The sequence below is a fragment of the Lactuca saligna genome, chromosome 8 (genome assembly GCF_052625555.1).
Source record: "Lactuca saligna cultivar CGN05327 chromosome 8, ASM5262555v1, whole genome shotgun sequence".
Taxonomy (NCBI): Eukaryota; Viridiplantae; Streptophyta; class Magnoliopsida; order Asterales; family Asteraceae; genus Lactuca; species Lactuca saligna.
This window is the reverse complement of record NC_136424.1, coordinates 99,037,106-99,050,304: the sequence shown is the minus strand read 5'-3', so window position 1 is coordinate 99,050,304 and position 13,199 is coordinate 99,037,106. Positions and strand designations below refer to the sequence as shown.

Sequence of the window (13,199 nt, the reverse complement as noted above, 5' to 3'; positions counted from 1 at the left end):
ACAAGTAGTAGTTGGAAGAGAGGAAGGAAGAGATGGAACAATATGGTAGATCTAGATCACCAACATTATCACATCGCTGAATAAAGACACTTGTTTTAAAGTACTTCACAGATGTAACAGATACAGAGTTGTCAATAGTGAACTTTCTCACATACACTAGGTTCTTAACCATTTTATTTGAGACGAGTACATTATTTAAAGCAAGACGGTTGTGTGAGTGACGGGGAGTATATCACCCTTACCAACCATGATAGATTTAGAATTACAATGAGTAAAGAAGAGCATGCTACTTGAACTGAAAGACATATGCGAGCTAGCCTTAGAGTCCATACAGTAGTTGTTTCGAATAGTGGTTGGATCAACATTACTTGAAACACTGAAGCCAAGTCTGTAAACTGGTGTGGTGTTGATTGCATATAACCCACAAATGATGACACCGATGATGGAGGTTGTTGGGGGGAACATCGAAGGTGGTTTTCGTTGTTGCTGCTAGAAAGTAGAAGTGTGAGCCAGCAAGTTGCAAGTGCACAGAGGTAGTCAGCATGGAGGGATATGAAGTGAAATTGTCAAGTAACTGCTGAGGATTGTAGGTTACGCAGGGAGCTGGGAACGACTGATGTGGCAGGTAAGCCTGTGCATGAGGAGGCTGTTGTCAATCAACATATACCTGATGCAAATACGAAGAAAGGGAACCAGATGGGCTGAGGAGTCTGGTATGCAAGGCCGACGCAGGGACATGCCCGATGATCCCAACAAAATTGTGGATCCAGTTGCCCACCAAAGTTGGAATTTTTAGAAGAATTCCTTTGCCCATTGTGATTCTTGGACCATCGATTTTTGGACTTGTTAGTGTTATTTGATGAGAAGAATAAACTTTGTGACACCATGGAGTCAATAAAGGAATCTGAGTCAGCTTCACGAGATTCATGCAACAAAAGCATGTTTTTGGCTTCCAAGAACGACAAAAAAGGCTTGGTGTTTGTGATCACATCAACAATTCTATGATAGGACAGGGGCAGTTATCTTAGTATTTGCATTACCAATTCAATTTCTGTAACGGTTGATTCCACATCTTTAATGTCACTTGCAATATTTTTAAAAGTGTGACAAAATTCAATGATAGAGCTTGAACCTTTCTTAGTATTGCGGAATTGATCTTGAAGTTGCAACATGTGTGACATCTTGTTGTTCTAGAAGAATTCTTGAAGCTTGTTCTAAAGGTCATTGGTAGTCCAGTCGTCACTGGAGATGATTTGAAGCAGTTCGGGATCACATGTGCTATAGAACCATGATATGATGTGAGCATCAACTGAGTGCCACTCTTCATCATCATCACTAGTTGGGTTGGATTTTCTTGAGATGTGACCATAACACATGGTACCTCGACACATGTTGGAGAAGATTAGTCGTCATAGCTTGTATTTAGAGCCATCGACATTGAGTTTGAAGTTGAATTGGTTATAGACATTGGTGAGGGAACATACAAAACTCATTGTGGATGGAACAGTAGAAGAGGATGAAGCATGTATCGACATTATCACTTAGCAGGACCGATGGAGTATGGAGACACAACAAGATGCAACGCTTGGTGATGTAGACTGTTGTTATGGGTAACGCAGTAGGCAACAGAGGATCTTAACCTAGGCACAAGAGATCTGGTGGAGCAGAAGGCAGACGTCAGGTGCACCAAGGAGGGAAACCATCAAAACAAGAACTCTTGATGTGGGATCGATCGATAATGAGGAAAAAAAGTCTTGTTTGTGTGGGAGAGGTGAGTCGGCGGTATGTGCGCCTTAGGGAGGAAAACCTAGCTTTATATCATGTTAAATGTGTAAAAGTCCTCTTGATCAGGGTATTGTATTGCATATATATATATATATATATATATATATATATATATATATATATATATATATATATATATATATATATATATATATATATATATATATATATATATATAACAATGTTACATAAAGGCCCCTATACTAAACACTATCTAAGAGTAAGAAAATATAACTATAAACTAACAGATGGAATATTTTATCGAAAATGTGGTAAGAGTTAATGCACTATTAAGTTTCATATGTATTAACGTTTTAAGACCATTCCATACGCCATCAAGAGGATGATATATGTGCCATTAGGTTCATGAAATTGTTGATAGGATTTCTTTGGACGAAATGGTTGAAGGTTTAAATCACGAAGTGATTTTATCACGTTAATCTATAAAAACAAAAATTAACAATTAACAATTATCATAAAACATCTAAATACAACTACTTAGCACCTAGGATGGAGAGCTAAAGCATTGTAAATTCCGATCATGGCGATGATGATGAAACCCATTAATCTTCACTTTTCTAACTTGAAGAAACTCAGAAATCCATATCCAAATTCATGCCCACAGCACGCCCGATCACCCAATTCGTTACTGATCAGAAAGTCGCTTGAAACCAATCACAGTTTACTCGAACCATCTCAAGAGTTTGCTCGGTCACTGATCCATGAATTCAACCCCCATATCCCAATCGAAGAAGCCCTAACCCCACCAAGCTCATGGTACACCTCCCCTTCTTTTCACTCTCTGGAACTCAATCAAGTCTTCTTCAGAGGATGGCAGGCCGTTGGTAATCTACTTTAACTCTTATTTCTGTATCGGTTATTTTTCTATGAAGTTATGTGCCTATGTATCCTCTTCTTATTTAATTCTAAGGTCAAATTGGCTGGTTTTCCACATGCCAATGGTGAATATGCATTATAAAATCGTTTGCTTCAGTGAAAAGTCAACGATCATATAATCCCTCTGCAACAAATCCATAATCATTTACGTGTTTGATTGATGATTAGGATGCACCGAGCAAATTCAGGAGGCTAACAGTTTCTTTACCGGAAGGTAAACTTCACTGCATCTTTTGATCATATTGCGTTCTTGTTAATTGCTTAATCTTTAATTAATTGACAGAATAGGAAACATAGAATATGTGGTATGTCGTGATGAAAATGGCAAATTACGTGCATTTCATAACGTGTGTCGCCACCATGCCTCTCTTCTCGCCTCTGGAAGTGGAAAAGGATCTTGCTTTGTATGCCCTTACCATGTGAGTTGACTTCTACTTCTACCTTCATGTGTGTCTTTCTTTATTCGTTTCAATAAGAAGAAGAATTCGATTCACACAGTTGATCTTTGTAGGGATGGACATATGGATTGAATGGAGCACTTCTGAAAGCAAGCAGAATAACAGGGATAAAAAACTTCAATGTCAAAGTATATGAACTGAATTCTCCTTTTTCTGCGATAAGTGATGCTCTATTATCTTTTATTCACTTATTGGGTATTGTTTATCTATTGTTTAGGAATTTGGACTTGTTCCATTGAGGGTAGCAATTTGGGGGCCATTTATCCTTCTTGATTTGGAAAAAGATAAGTTTGATGAACATGATGATGTGGGAATGGAGTGGCTTGGTAGCACTTCTGAGATACTAAGTACAAATGGTGTTGATACTTCACTAAGTTATCTTTGTAGACGTGAATACACCATCGAATGTAATTGGAAGGTTTGTTTTTTTTTTTTTCAAATCTTTCTAATTTTTTAATTCTATCTTCAATTCAACCTCATGAAGTGGTGTTGTTGCAGGTTTTTTGTGACAATTACTTGGATGGAGGGTATCATGTACCTTTTGCACATAAAGATCTTGCATCAGGTCTTAAGCTAGATTCCTATTCCACCACAGTATGTTATGTTTCACTTGACACACATTTTACATTTTAATTAAAAATGTTTGACTATTAGTTAAATATGTATCTCTAAATCTTGTGAATCGTAGGTATATGAGAAAGTAAGCATCCAGAGATGTGATGGAGATGAAGTGAAGGGTGAGGAAGAGTTTGATAGACTCGGATCAAAATCTCTATATGCTTTCATTTATCCAAACTTCATGGTGAATAGGCAAGTTTATCTTGTTTCTTTTTTTTTTTTTTAATCTTGGATGCTCTTTTTTTAACCTCTTTTTGTGTTCAGGTATGGGCCTTGGATGGACACAAATCTGGTTCTTCCATTGGGACCCACGCGATGCAAAGTGATTTTTGATTATTTTCTTGATGCATCTCTTAAGGTAAATTTGAAATCAAACTGTGGAAGATCTCACATAGATGGGGTATATAATAGCTTCTATTGTGTAGGATGATGAAGCTTTTGTAACAGAGAGTTTAAAAGATAGTGAACAAGTTCAGGTACGTAGATGTTGTATGTACCTTTTGGTCATCATTCAGGTATCTGATGACTGGATTTTTTATTTTTTTTTTTATATGATTGTAGATGGAAGATGTGACGCTCTGTGAATCAGTACAAAGAGGGTTGGAATCACCAGCTTATGGTAGTGGTAGATACGCACCTATGGTAGAGAAGGCTATGCATCATTTTCACTGTCTCTTACACCAAGATCTCATCAACTGATATTATGCATTTTTTTTTAAAAAAATCGTTAATCTTATCAATTTGATTCACATTCTGTTATGGCATGTAGTTTGTATATTAATTGTGATATATCGACATTGTGGATCGAATTAAGTAGTTCAAAAGCCTAGTCTTTTAGTGCAATATGAATAAATGAACGAGTGGAAAATTTTATATATACAAGAATCATCATCCCAATATGTACAAAAGTGCATCCAATTACAAAGTGGCAATAACATCAAACACCGAACATGAACCGGGAAAAAAAAAGGAAAAAAGAAAAAGAAAAAGAAAATTAACCTCTACAGAGCTTCAAATTCTAAATACAGACTACAGGTCATTGAATACAGTTGTAGCCTCCCCCTCGGTATAAAAAAAAAATTAGCATCCTTTTCTAAGAGCCGCTAGCATTCACTCATCATCCTCATTTCCACCTGGGAAATAAGTAACATGAGTTATAAATTACAATTATATAAATATATCTTTTTGTATAATACACGAAAGAACTTTTGTGTCCCATATATGCACCTTTTTTTCTACGTTGCGATGTACATGATGGGAATATATCGATAAAATATTCACTGAAGGGGTTACATGATGGGAATATATCGATAAAATATTCACTGAAGGGGTTACGAATTTCCCAATAACAGCAATGGGCCAACTAGTGAAAAACAAGGATAATAAGGGTGAAAACATAAAAAAAAAAAAAAAAAAAGTTAACTAGAGGGGGTTGATGAGAAATTTCTAAAAATAGTACACACCTGATAAAGCCGATTGCAATTGAGACCAACCACAATTGCCAGCTCAGCCTTACTGTTGCGGTAAATTTCCCAAGGAACATGATGATAGTGACCTGGAATAAGAAGAGAAGAGTAGACATTAGATTATGATTTTGATACATTTTTGTGTGAGAATTGAATAAAGGGGAAAAGAGGATGAAGAAATCTTACTTGAAGAGCAATAGTAAGGCTCACAATGCCCATAAACAAGCGGTTTTTGGTAATGCCTTTGAAAATATTAATTTCATCAGGCTTCCGAGCATTAAATTCATTAAAAATCTGAAATTATGGATAAAGGAATTGTAAGTGTGTTGCTATTTTGCATGGGTAAGGAATCATAAGTGGAGAGAAAAATATATATATATATATATATACTTGACCTGAGCAAAAATGAAAGCATTGAAAACGAGAGTGTTTTTCAGTTTCTTAGCATGCTGTTGAGAATTGTGATGCAAACGTAGGATTTGTATACCACGGAAATTGAGTACAAGTAGCACCAACACTTGATAAGCAGCCTGTAATTTTATATAATTAATACACTTAATCTCTCATAAACTTTTGCACAAAGACAACTTATATAAATATAATATAATACCTGAATAAATAAATTCCTCCACATGATATTTGTTATAAGAGGCTCCCTGAACCCCCCCAAAAAAAAGAGTTTAAGTTACAAGAATAAATATTATTATGACGAAAGTCAACATGGAATTGGTCAAACCTGCGGCCCAAGGGGATTCGGTTCATGAGGTGGTCTGTTGGTGGTTCGGTGGCTAAGGCAAGTGCACCAAGAGTGTCCATGATAAGATTCACCCAAAGGAGCTATATAAATTAAAATTAATACAAAGTAAGTTGCAATTATCAATCAGACTAATATTGATCTTTGATGGTTTGACAAGATTGAGAGAAAAAGAGACCTGGACTGCATTAAGTGGAACATCCCCTGAAGAAACAGCTGCCACAACATTAATCACAAGGGCAACCACATTTACAGTGAGCTGGAACTGAATAAATTTCTGTATGTTTGCATAAACAGATCTTCCCCACCTAACAACCTGTTATAATTTATGTGGGCATGCACAAGAAACACATTAATCTAAAAAAAAAAAAAAAAAGATCCAATACTTTTGAAGCGTTTTCTATACCAACATAAAGACCAAAAACAGAAGATATCAGACCTTTACAATGGAAGCGAAATTGTCATCCAAGATAATGATGTCACTACTTTCTTTAGCAACTTCAGTTCCTTGGATGCCCATAGCAAGACCAATATCAGCCTACAATTTCAATTTCATAAAAATATATATAAACATAAAATACAGTAGAAATAGTTAAACGGATGATAAAAATATATATATATTTAATTATTACCTCATGTAGAGCAGGGGCATCGTTTGTTCCATCTCCAGTAACAGCAACAACATGTCCTCTCTTCCTCAACGCTTGAACAAGTAACAGTTTATCATTAGGTGAAGACCTCCCCATCACCTGTTTCACAAACATTTTATAAAAACTTATTTACAACTACTCCTCCACTAGGGTCAAAATAGTAAATTCACATACGGAAATCTTCTCAGCAACTTCTAGTCTTCGGTCTTCTGACATGGCACGGAAAGATTTCCCTTCAATCAGATTCGGCTCTTCCGCATCAGCAATTGACCCCAAAATTCCACATTCTAATGCAATCGCTCTTGCTGTTCGAAGATTATCACCTGTCACCATTCGTACCTTCACGCCAGCCTGTATGCACAGTTGGACAGCATCTTTGACACCTGGCCGACATGGATCCTATATTGCAAAACCAAAACCATCAAAATAATATAAATCTCTTTGATGACATGACATGGACATTCACACACCTTTAAACCAACTATTGCTAGCAAAACAAGATCATCATCAGGTAGTGCCCAAGTTGCCAGGTCATCCTCATCTGTTGGCACGGTTTCTTGTGCGCATGGTTTGTAGGCAAAAGCAAGACACCGCAAACCTTCAGCAGCCATATCTTCAATCGCCTTTTTAAAATATTCCAACTGCATGGATATGAATGAAAAAATCGACTTGGGATCATGATTTTCTAAAGTTTCCATGGAATTCTTTCTAGAAAACTGGAAAAATGGGTTATGATGGAAGAGACTGATCCTTCATACCTTTCCAGAATCCATGGGAACAAGATGTTCATCAATGTCCATGTATCTTGAGCATGCAGCCAAGACGATTTCAGCAGCCCCTTTCCAGTGAACATGAACCTCAGAATCAGGCTGTGGAGAAATTAAAGAAGAAAAAGAATATGTGTTTGATGTGAATCATATGAAATCTTTTTAAATACAACAACAAAGCCTTTCTTATGAATCATGGACCCCAAGTACTTAAAAAAAAAAAATCTAATTTGGGTGTAAACTATGCACACCATTACATCTACACTATTATTTTGCTCTCCATTGAAATTGCATGAAAGTGAAACCTAATTGATTTTCCAAATTCCAATGATTGTTTCATGGTATAACTAAGAAGCTTTAATACCTCGTTATTTCCACAATTTCAATGAAAATTTGATTGGTGTCTTATAAGTTTAGGTGCCCCTCCTCCAACAAGCTTGGCTTTTGGGAGTGACTTCTACACTTGGACTTATAGGTATCATAATTCTGGATCTCTGCTCCATTAGCATCTTGATTTTTTTTTTTTGAATATGGTTATGAAATATTTAAAAAAGGTTATACAATTACCCGATTGACTGCAACACCACTTTGTTTTTTCTCTGAGTTGAATGGGAATGCATGAATAACTGAAGACTCTGACCTCACCACATCAAAATTCATTCCAAGCTGCACTTATTATTACAAAAATTATGAGTATCTCCTAAAATCAAGATTCTATCCCAACATATGTGACAAGAACTAACCTTAACCCCCCATTCAAGTATGGCCTTCTCTGTTGGTGATCCAGAAACCTCAACTTCTTGGCCTCCCTATTAAATACCAACAATAATAAGTATCCTTTAATATTAAATACTATTATTAAAAAAAAAAAAAAAAAAAAAAAGATTTACTATACCTCAGGTAAAAATACACTGCCAGTTGTATTGTGAGCTACACTTTCAACAAGAAGAGATACAATCTTTGGAGGTAATGCTGATGTGTCATTTGGTGGATCGATTTTCTTCCCACAAATATGAGCCTCGAACACAGTCATCTGAATAAAGCAAAAACATGAGACAAATATGGGAAAAGATCAAAAGAATGAAGGGTTTTTACTTCTTAGATGTCAAAATAACAAGAGAAAAGAAACAAATGAACAGAAGATTTTAGTACCATGTTAGACCATTGGCACTTAACTTAATACTACAATAAAATAATAAAATATGCAAGAATCATGAAGTTACCAAGAAAAGAAAAATATCCCACCAAATTCAAAGTCAAGGTTCCAGTTTTGTCACTGCAAATTGTAGTTGCTGAACCCATCATTTCACAGGCAGATAGCCTCCTAATCTGCACTTACAAAATCACCAAAAACATAAAACAAAATACATACAACTATAGAAATCAATGAGGACAAAATATGAATATACCAATGCTTTGTCAGACATCATTTTTCGCATCGAGTATGCAAGCCTGTAATTATAATTAACATGTTAGTCATCCAAAAAAACTCAGATTAAAGAAATGGTTTATAGAAAATGGACAACTTACGTTGAAGTGACAACTAATGGAAGCCCTTCTGGCACTGCAACATAAACAATAGCTACCTATAGACACCTCAAGAATTAGAAGCTTGAAAATGAAACTAAATTATATGCAGAAGATACATACTGCAACAGTGAAAATTTTAATTACTCCATCCATAGCATCCTTGACACTAGTTTTACCAGCAATAAACTCTACTTTTCCCTCATCGTCCTCCGTGTATCCAGTGAAAAACCTAACAAGCAGAAATTAGTTAAAATTACCATCTTAAAAGAAAGAAAGAAAGAAAGAAAGAAAGAGGGGTGAAAAGACGATTATACCCATGCAGCTTTGAATTACCTGATGAGAAGGATGACAAGAACGGATGCAGCTACCAAAAGCCCAATCTTACCAATAAACATTGCCACTCCACTCAAACGCACCTAACAAAACTCATAGTCAATACATGTAGGAATTAAAACCTGATGACAGATTTAAGCCTTGTTGTGTGATTTTTTTAATTATAAAAGGTTAGAGCATGTTTAGAGAAGTAACCTGTAATGGTGTTTCCTCATCATTATCATTATTTGAGATGTTAGCCATAAGCAATCCCCATTCTGTATTCATTCCAACACTAGTGACCTAAATGTGGTTTATATACGTGAAATTTGTCAGCAATGGGTTAGAACTTAGAAAACATCTTCCAAAATCAGAAGCTTTTTTTTTTGTCTTTTGGAAAAAGAGGTCAAAAAGACTTTTTATTTTTTTTGCATGGGATTAGAATGATTAAGTCTTACCATCATAGTACCCCATCCATCAGCCACCTTGCACCCAGCCATTAAAAATGGTGATTCATGATCTTTATTAACCTGTTCCATCATTTAAAAAAAAAAAAAAAAAAGGTTACATTATCTACCCTTCAAAACTAGAGAATCGAAATAAAACATAATGTAATTAACAGAATTTTATAAAAACTTACAATTTTACTCTCGCCAGTCATACTTGATTCATAAATAGAAAGAGAGTGACCAGAAATGAAAACCCCATCAGCTGGAACCTGGTTTACAAATGAAGTGTAAACAAGGGCAAAAACGGAAAATCACAAGATATGAGAAACATATTACCTGGTCGCCTATCATAAGAGATATGACATCACCCACAACAATATCAAATATTGAAATGATCATCCTCCTTCCACCTCTTACAACCTTGAGATATCATATCTTTATTTGTCAACAAAGAAAAATATGATTGTATGAAAAGATCAATACATTGGTTAAAAACTCACCTGACACTGAATTTTCTGCTTCTCCTCATTCAAGTTTTGAAATTTAAGTGAACTTTTATACTCATGCATGGCTAGAGAACACAAAATAACAATGGCATGTCAAAAGAGAGCAAACTATGTGAGAGAATCTTTTTATTCATCTTATTCATAATTGGTTTACAAGTCAGAAAACAGAAATAAAGTACCTTTAAAAACCATGACAAATATAACACCCAAAGCTATGCTTCCCCCAGCATACCATCCTTTGATCCCCTGGAGTAGATAACACAAGTGATAAAAACATAAAGATGTCATCTTTCCATAAAAGAAACCAATTAAATAACAAAACATATAAATATTAGACTTAAAGATGTTCACTAACCTCTGTTATTATACCCAGTGCCAAAAGAGCAGCAGCAGCTACCATCAAGATGATCAATGTGGTGTCTCCACAACCATCATACAGAAACCTCTATCGAATGCATATTACACAACGATTTTAATTTAGATTAAATCATATTCAGATAATGAATATTATCGATTCATTTAGCTTTAGAGAGAAAAATATACAGATACATTACCCAAAAGCTGTTTCCCTTTCTTCTTGGGTATGTGTTTGACCCAAACACATTCTTTCTCTCTAATATGTTTGACTCATCTTCATGGATTCCCTTATCAGGGTTCGTCTTCAACTTTTCTGCCAAGCTTTCAACCTGTCATGTTCATGGATGGAAAAGAAAATCATAATCTTATTTATAGGATGATGTGTGTGTGTGTGTGAGAGAGAGAGAGAGAGAGAGAGTTGTTAATGAATCATAAACTTACTCCTCCAGATTTTTGGAAAGCAATCAAGTCACGCTCTCTTGTGATTGAAGCAAGTTGTTCTGGGCTAACATCATAACCACCTGTAGGAGTTGGAGATGGAGGTGCTGTTGGTGTTCATAAGCAAAATGTCAGCAGAGTCAAAAGGCAAGTAACTTAACGAAAAAAAGACTTTTATACCCCTATAGTCTCATTAGAAATGAAAGTATAATGCCTTTCTGGATTTCTAAAGTGTCTGCTTAAAATTCGTTTAAAGGGTGTAAGTAATATGTATTAAATTCGATTGGAACAATTCCTATGAATAAAAATTACCATCTGGTTTTCCTCCAGTTGTTGGGAAAAGGTTGGTTTCCTGAAAAACAATAACAATGGATCATAAGAACATTCATGTTACATAAAATTAGACATAAAGATGATCTTCCCCTGATGGAAACAGGAGATAAAAAGTTGAGAAAAACGGATTTTCTTACTCCAATATGAAACAAATTACATTAACAAAATGAGGAAACAGAGCTACTTTCTGCTGCGTTCTACTACTAGAAAAAGGCCTATTACACCTACTATTTAAGGTAAAAGCAATCATCTAGCAAATCTAACCTGAAGGAATATGGACTACATTTTTGAATCAAAATCTAACTTTTTTCGAAGGTTTGATCATCACAGATATTATTATTTCTCCTTTCAAGGAACTTATACAGCAATTCCCAATTATTTCCTTTCCAAAAGGATTCAACAAGATCTCTACAAAGTACAGTGACCAAGACCTAACGAAAAACCGCAATACACATGATCTAAACAATACGGAACACTATTCCTCTTCTGGGAAAAAACGATCGACAAGTAACACAGTATAGCATTAATATCTAATCAAAACATCAAGAATACGATGAGAACATAAGCGAGACATTACCAGCTGTGCAGAACAATAGTAGAAGACCATGATGACTAGTGGGTTCTCGCCGATAAGAACACTTTGAAGTTCGGATACAATAGACCACTAAACCACTGACGGGATTCGTCGATTTATCCTAAAACGACCCAAACCCACATGTTTGATCACGGTGATTTGAAACCATCAGTGTTTCGCGTTTTGCAAAGATCAAATGAGGAAATCACAGACAAACACGAAGCACCGAATATGGAACTATAGTTTGCGTCTGCTACGGTTATAGAAATACAGAAATTTGGTATCAATTGAAGTTCTACGATAGGAGAAAGAGGTTGGCAATGAAGATAGCGATAAAAGGAGTAGGAGTTTGCTCCGTGGGTATAATACTAAAATCAAGCAGGAATTTTTCTAAGTAACTTCCTTGCACTTTCCTTCAATGTTGGGCAGCGAGCGGGCGGTAGATTGTATTTGTTGAAAAAAAATATATATTTAGTTTGTGAATTTGCGTATGGGTTTAGAGAGTGGTGTGTGTGTAAAGATGAGTGATTGTTTGATGATGTGGGAAAATGGTAAGACTTGTCGGCTAATATAAATATAAAATGAACTAAAGACTTTTGAAATTCCAAACAAATTGCATAATTATTTTACACCATGTTTTTTTTTTTTTTTAAATCTATATGTTTTCACTTCATATTTGGTTAAGTCCTAATATAATACTCAAAATATTTTTGGTTGTGATCAATTTTGATGTTGAATTGATTGGTATTGTTCATGAATATTCATGGAATCGAGGTGGATAGAGGACGGCTCATCAACTTAGGTCAGGTCAAACACAAACATTAGTTACATGGGTCAACAAGGATGATATAATATACATGGGTCAAAAAGGATGATATAATAAATTATATGGTTCATTGTAAATTATATAAATAGTTCTTACGGTTTGATTTGGGGTAATTTACGTGTCTGGTTTTTAACTTTTTTTTTTTAATTTGGATTATCCTTATAGTTTTGTTTTGTTTGGAATTTGGTTTTTTCTTCACCTGAAATGACTATATTGTTTTTATCGGGTTTTTTTTAGACCTTTATTAATTTAACTCTAAATAACAATAATATAAATAATAATAAAAATATTAAATAAATTTAAAATATATCATTAAAGGTAAAATAGTTATTTTATCTCAATAAAGGACTAAAACCAAAACAAAAAATATTTATAAGGACCGTCCGAGTTAGAAAAAAAAATTGAGACCAACCATGCAATTTAACACAAACCTTAGGGACCATTTGTGTAATTTACTCTTCTATTTATTATGTTACCAA

The 13,199-nt window shown here is 34.9% G+C and overlaps 2 protein-coding genes across 2 annotated transcripts; one reads left to right on the top strand and one right to left on the bottom strand.

Annotated features, from left to right (window-relative positions):
* The first annotated feature begins 2,148 nt into the window (after positions 1–2,148).
* On the top strand, positions 2,149–4,587 carry LOC145012251 (choline monooxygenase, putative (CMO-like)). Its single transcript, XM_078971047.1, has 10 exons — positions 2,149–2,630; positions 2,851–2,896; positions 2,966–3,101; positions 3,194–3,268; positions 3,358–3,558; positions 3,639–3,734; positions 3,829–3,950; positions 4,023–4,116; positions 4,184–4,234; positions 4,320–4,587. The coding sequence occupies exons 1-10, from the start codon at positions 2,327–2,329 to the stop codon at positions 4,455–4,457; spliced, it is 1,263 nt and encodes a 420-aa protein (XP_078827173.1). The 5' UTR covers positions 2,149–2,326; the 3' UTR covers positions 4,458–4,587.
* A 20-nt stretch (positions 4,588–4,607) lies between these two features.
* Positions 4,608–12,338, bottom strand: LOC145012250 (calcium-transporting ATPase 8, plasma membrane-type-like). Its single transcript, XM_078971046.1, has 32 exons — positions 11,898–12,338; positions 11,300–11,339; positions 10,991–11,094; positions 10,747–10,878; positions 10,548–10,637; positions 10,372–10,438; positions 10,187–10,257; positions 10,023–10,106; positions 9,878–9,955; positions 9,696–9,767; positions 9,454–9,540; positions 9,259–9,341; positions 9,046–9,154; positions 8,926–8,981; positions 8,805–8,847; positions 8,641–8,724; positions 8,291–8,428; positions 8,139–8,204; positions 7,963–8,061; positions 7,387–7,497; positions 7,099–7,269; positions 6,803–7,027; positions 6,611–6,727; positions 6,418–6,516; positions 6,157–6,294; positions 5,961–6,061; positions 5,835–5,880; positions 5,620–5,754; positions 5,411–5,518; positions 5,222–5,313; positions 4,986–5,121; positions 4,608–4,891 (listed from the first exon to the last, which is right to left on the bottom strand). The coding sequence occupies exons 1-32, from the start codon at positions 11,925–11,927 to the stop codon at positions 4,862–4,864; spliced, it is 3,042 nt and encodes a 1,013-aa protein (XP_078827172.1). The 5' UTR covers positions 11,928–12,338; the 3' UTR covers positions 4,608–4,861.
* Positions 12,339–13,199: the final 861 nt, after the last annotated feature.